Source organism: Lathyrus oleraceus, chromosome 2, assembly GCF_024323335.1.
Source record: "Lathyrus oleraceus cultivar Zhongwan6 chromosome 2, CAAS_Psat_ZW6_1.0, whole genome shotgun sequence".
In the NCBI taxonomy this organism is placed as follows: Eukaryota; Viridiplantae; Streptophyta; class Magnoliopsida; order Fabales; family Fabaceae; genus Lathyrus; species Lathyrus oleraceus.
The window spans coordinates 214,802,029-214,808,392 of NC_066580.1; the positions used below are offsets into that span (position 1 = coordinate 214,802,029).

The 6,364-nt window shown below is 39.2% G+C and overlaps 1 protein-coding gene across 1 annotated transcript; it reads left to right on the forward strand.

Moving 5' to 3' along the window:
• The first annotated feature begins 4,166 nt into the window (after positions 1 to 4,166).
• LOC127122644 (uncharacterized) lies at positions 4,167 to 5,697 on the forward strand. Its single transcript, XM_051052945.1, has 4 exons — positions 4,167 to 4,278; positions 4,501 to 4,619; positions 4,732 to 5,127; positions 5,242 to 5,697. Exons 1-4 carry the CDS (start codon positions 4,167 to 4,169, stop codon positions 5,695 to 5,697), a joined length of 1,083 nt encoding a protein of 360 aa, XP_050908902.1.
• The last annotated feature ends 667 nt before the right edge of the window (positions 5,698 to 6,364 follow it).

Here is a 6,364-nt window from a genome sequence, read left to right on the forward strand (position 1 = left end):
AAGAGAAAAAGAAAGTCAGGTTATCAAAATCAGAAGTGATCATGGGAAAGAATTTGAGAACAGTAAATTTGTTGGATTATGTTCATCTGAAGGAATTAGTCATGAGTTCTCATCTCCCATTACTCCTCAGCAAAATGGTGTGGTAGAAAGGAAAAATAGAACTCTCCAAGAATTTGCTAGAGCTACGATTCATGCTAAGAAGTTGCCTTACCACTTCTAGGCTGAAGCTATGAACACGACCTGCTATGTTCACAACAGAGTAACCTTGAAGAAAGGCACCCCAACCACTTTATATGAAGTTTGGAAGGGAAGAAGACCTACTGTCAAATACTTCCATGTGTTTGGTAGTAAATGTTATATCCTAGCTGATCGTGAACAAAAAAGGAAAATGGACCCCAAGAGTGATGAAGGAATATTTTTGGCCTACTCAACAAACAACAGAGCGTTTAGGGTCTTTAATTCCAGAACAAAAGTTATAATGGAATCTATTAATGTTATTATTGATGATCAAGAGGCTGATGTCACAGACGATGTTGAAACATCTCTGAATGATGCCCCAGCTGATCTCCTGGACAACAGCAATGAGAGTGAGTCCACTCAAGCTGAACCTGAAGCTGATAAAATTAATAAGGGACCCTCTATCAGAATTCAAAAGGATCATCCGAAAGATCTCATTATAGGAGACCCAAATAAAGGGGTCACCACTAGATCAAGGGAAGTGATCTCACGTGCCTGTTTTGTGTCCAAGATTGAGCCCAAGAATGTCAAAGAAGCCTTAACTGATGAATTCTGGATCAATGCCATGCAGGAAGAGTTAGGCCAATTCAAGAGAAATGAAGTGTGGGAATTGGTTCCAAGACCTGAAGGAATAAATGTTATTGGAACAAAGTGAGTTTACAAGAATAAATATGATGAAAAAAGTGTGGTTTCTAAAAACAAAGCAAGATTGGTAGCACAAGGATACACTCAAGTTGAAGGAGTTGACTTTGATGAAACATTTCCCCTGTAGCTCACTTGGAGTCCATTAGATTACTGCTCGGAGTGGCATGTATTCTGAAGTTGAAACTGTTCCAAATGGATGTGAAAAGTTCCTTCTTAAATGGCTACTTAAATGAGGAAGTGTATGTTGAACAACCTAAAGGGTTCACAGACCCAAATATTCCAAAGCATGTGTATAAGTTTAGGAAAGCCCTCTATGGGTTGAAACAAGCACCTAGAGCTTGGTTGATAGACTCACAGTGTTTCTCATTGATAATGGATACAGGAAGGGAGGCATTGATAAGACTTTATTTGTCAAAAATGAAGGAGGAAAGCTCATGGTGGCTCAGATATATGTAGATGATATTGTGTTTGGTGGGATGTCAATTAAGATGGTTCAACATTTTGTTGAACAAAGGCAGACTGAATTTGAAATGAGCCTTGTTAGAGAACTAACCTATTTTCTCGGGCTACATTAGTCATGAGTTCTCATCTCCCATTACTCCTCAGCAAAATGGTGTGGTAGAAAGGAAAAATAGAACTCTCCAAGAATTTGCTAGAGCTACGATTCATGCTAAGAAGTTGCCTTACCACTTCTAGGCTGAAGCTATGAACACGACCTGCTATGTTCACAACAGAGTAACCTTGAAGAAAGGCACCCCAACCACTTTATATGAAGTTTGGAAGGGAAGAAGACCTACTGTCAAATACTTCCATGTGTTTGGTAGTAAATGTTATATCCTAGCTGATCGTGAACAAAAAAGGAAAGTGGACCCCAAGAGTGATGAAGGAATATTTTTGGCCTACTCAACAAACAACAGAGCGTTTAGGGTCTTTAATTCCAGAACAAAAGTTATAATGGAATCTATTAATGTTATTATTGATGATCAAGAGGCTGATGTCACAGACGATGTTGAAACATCTCTGAATGATGCCCCAACTGATCTCCTGGACAACAGCAATGAGAGTGAGTCCACTCAAGCTGAACCTAAAGCTGATAAAATTAATAAGGGACCCTCTATCAGAATTCAAAAGGATCATCCGAAAGATCTCATTATAGGAGACCCAAATAAAGGGGTCACCACTAGATCAAGGGAAGTGATCTCACGTGCCTGTTTTTTGTCCAAGATTGAGCCCAAGAATGTCAAAGAAGCCTTAACTGATGAAATGTGGATCAATGCTATGCAGGAAGAGTTAGGCCAATTCAAGAGAAATGAAGTGTGGGAATTGGTTCCAAGACCTGAAGGAATAAATGTTATTGGAACAAAGTGAGTTTACAAGAATAAATATGATGAAAAAAGTGTGGTTACTAAAAACAAAGCAAGATTGGTAGCACAAGGATACACTCAAGTTGAAGGAGTTGACTTTGATGAAACATTTCCCCTGTAGCTCACTTGGAGTCCATTAGATTACTGCTCGGAGTGGCATGTATTCTGAAGTTTAAACTGTTCCAAATGGATGTGAAAAGTTCCTTCTTAAATGGCTACTTAAATGAGGAAGTGTATGTTGAACAACCTAAAGGGTTCACAGACCCAAATATTCCAAAGCATGTGTATAAGTTTAGGAAAGCCCTCTATGGGTTGAAACAAGCTCCTAGAGCTTGGTATGATAGACTCACAGTGTTTCTCATTGATAATGGATACAGGAAGGGAGGCATTGATAAGACTTTATTTGTCAAAAATGAAGGAGGAAAGCTCATGGTGGCTCAAATATATGTAGATGATATTGTGTTTGGTGGGATGTCAATTAAGATGGTTCAACATTTTGTTGAACAAATGCAGACTGAATTTGAAATGAGCCTTGTTGGAGAACTAACCTATTTTCTCGGGCTACAAGTCAAGCAGATGGAAGAGTCTATCTTTCTATCTCAAAGTAAATATGCCAAAAAATTTGTTAAGAAGTTTGGAATGGAGAATGCAAGCCACAAAAGGACACCTGCTCCTACTCATCTGAAAGTGTCTAGAGATGAAAATGGTGTCAGTGTGGATCAAAGTCTCTACAGAAGCATGATAGGGAGTCTGCTATATCTCACAGCAAGTAGATATGGCATTGCTTTTGCTGTAGGTGTATGTGCTAGATATCAAGCGGAACCAAAGGTGAGTCACATAAACCAAGTGAAAAGGATCCTGAAATATGTCAATGGCACTAGTGACTATGGGATGCTATACACTCATGGATCTGAATCTGCGCTGTCTGGATAATGTGATGCCGATTGGGCTGGAAGTGTTGATGATAGGAAAAGCACATCAGGAGGATGCTTCTTCTTGGGGAACAACTTAATATCATGGTTTAGTTAGAGACAAAATTGTGTGTCTCTGTCCACTGCTGAAACTGAATACATAGCAGCTGGAAGTAGTTGCTCTCAACTGGTGTGGATGAAACAGATGCTAACTCAATACAATGTCACGCAAGATGCCATGACATTGTACTATGACAACCTGAGTGCTATAAACATTTCTAAGAATCCTTTTCAGCACAACAGGACAAAACATATTGATATTCGTCACCATTTTATTAGAGAACTCGTGGAGTATAAAATTTTAGCCGTAGAGAATGTTGCTACTGAGATGCAGTTAGCTGATATTTTTACAAAGGCCTTGGATGCAAATCAATTTGAATTTCTAAGAGGGAAATTAGGGATTTGTATTTATGAAAATTTGTAGCAATTAATATGGAGTGGAAAAGGTAATCAAATTATTGTCTGCTTACGTAAAATAAAGCGGCCCATTTATGGTAAATCATCACCTAGTCTTGGAAATACCATCTATTACCTTTTCACACGCAACTTCACTGCCTACTCCAACATTTCCAACTCCTCTGCTAGGGAAACTGAAACTTTTCCACAGAAACGTCAAGATGTCACAACATCAAACTCCATCTTGTTAAAAAACTATTAAGCCTACTCATAAGGATAGCATCCTCCCATGGACTTTCTCGATGATGAGATTTTGGATGTGGTCCCTCTGTCTGTTATTCTAGGAGAAGCCCTTGATTTAAACCATCCCATGGATGCATCAGCTTCTGCATGCCCCAATCAAGGTAACAACTCTAGTATCCCTTCTAGCTCTACTCATACCACTAGTTCTAAGGAAGATATGCACCACACTGATCGTGTCATAAGAAACCTAGTCACTAGAATCCTTAATGAAGGACATTCTGTGAAGGGAGTCTCTACTCCCCTGTCTAAAATGTACCCCTCTCCTGAGGTTGAACCTCATAGTGAGAAGGATGACGATTCCTCTAGATCTGAGAAGGACATGGCTGCTGAAGGTTTATGCTCTTTAGGGAAAACTGTGTCTGGTAAAAAATTTGTGGCATCTACAACTACCAATGCTTCACATTCTGAGAAGTATGATTCTGCAAACAATGTGATTGACCTAGAGGATGATAGGTTTAATGATCAAGATGATAGCTTACTTCATCACTTAAAGCCTAGTGTGGCTAAGCGTATGAAGACTAGAAAAGGTAGATTTGTGGCTGAAATGATGTCAGCTAAAATAGCTAAGAATACTGTTGGTGTAGGTCCTTCCAAATCTTGGAGCAAAGTTGATGTTAAGAAGAGGAAGGTTAGAGAACTTTCTGAGTCTGACGAAGATGTTGAGGAAGATGTCCCTGACATCTCCCCTGTGAAGAGGACCACTGTAAGGAAGTCCCCTATGAAAGTTGTTGTTGTGCATTTGGACAATATCTCTTTCCATCTTGAAGATGGTGCTACCAAATGGAAGTTTGTGATTCAAAGAAGGGTGGATGTAGAGAGAGTTAGGAAAGGATGTTGTTGAAGTCAAAGAGGTCATGGACCTAATAAAGAATGTTGGGTTAATGAAGACTGTGGCTAGATTATCTCAATGCTATGAGGGATTGGTTAAGGAATTCATTGTTAACATTCCTGAAGATATTGCTGATAAAAACATCAAGGGATTTTGCAAAGTTTTTGTGAGAGGTAAGTGTATCACATTTTCTCCCAATGTCATTAACAAGTTTCTGGGAAGAAGTATAGAGGGTGCAGGTGAATTGGAAGCTACAGGCAATGAAGTTTGTAGAGAAATTACAGCAAGGCAGGTGAAAGAGTGGCCTAGTAAAAAGCATCTTCCTGTTGGGAAGCTGATTGTTAAGTATGACATATTTCATAAAATAGGATCTGCAAATTGGGTGCCTACCAACCACATTTCCACAATTTCTAATACCCTTGGAAGATTTATCTTTGTTGTTGGAACCAAACTCAAATTTGAATATGGTAGGTTTATGTTTGAATAAATTGTCAAGCATGCTTCTACTAACGCATTGAAGTTGCCTATAGCCTTTCCCTCTATGATTTGTGGGATTATCCTGAGTCAACACCCTGGGATTCTGAGTACTAATGACCTACCAAGTAGAAGAAAACCTGCTCTATCAATACACTATAAACTGTTTGAAGACAGTCATGTCGAAGACATTATCATTACATCTGCTATGAAAAAGCCAACCTCAAAAGGTGGACTTATTGTTGAGCTGAAGGAAATGTGTAAAGAGCTGGGTGCAGGGATAAGGGTAGCAACAACTAGGAAAGAATCGTTGGAATCCCTGATTGTAAGCTTGGAGCGAGTTGAAGGTGAGAATATTGAACAGGCTAAGGAAGCTGAAGCCCAAACCTCTAATAAGAGTTCTGTAACTAATGATGAGACAAGTGGCAATTTTGTTTCTGATGCTGATGAAGCTACAAGCTCAAGCTCCTCTGATTAGCTCCTTTGAAGTGGGCCCCCATTCATGTGATGATGTTTTTTTTTCTTTGTGTTGATGGATGTTCTGGATTTTGGCAGTTATGTTTTGCTGCTTTGATGTTTATTTTTCTGGATTTTCTGGATTTTCTAGTTTGACTTTCTGGATTGTATCTCAGCTTGTTTAAAGTTGTGTATGTATTTGGTTCTATAACACTAAAATTTTGACATTCTGGTTTTTGACTGAATAGACATTAATTTTGTCTTTTTGGTCTCTTTGTAGGATAATTGCCATCCAAGGCGCAGCGGAATTTAAAAATTTCTCCATTTAGTGATCCTTACGAATGGGCATGATCAGTGATAGAATCGTTACCTCTTGTGGCGATTCAAACCTTTGGTTCAGATCTCTGATAATGATCAAAACCTTTGATACAGATCCACGGGGCGATCACGAACGTTGAACGATGACAACATCTCTACTCAGTCCACACGAACGGATTCCTTCAATCGCAGTGCTAGCTGTTATGAATGAAGGCTTTGAGTGAGAGAAAGAGGGGAACAAAATTCCAAGTCTCTACTTGAATTTCTGTCTGAGTGGAGTGGAGTGACAATGCTTCTACCCAAGGGGTTCTATTTATAGAACCACTTGTGTGGGCTTCAAGCTAAAAAGCCCACTTAAGTGTATTTTGGCC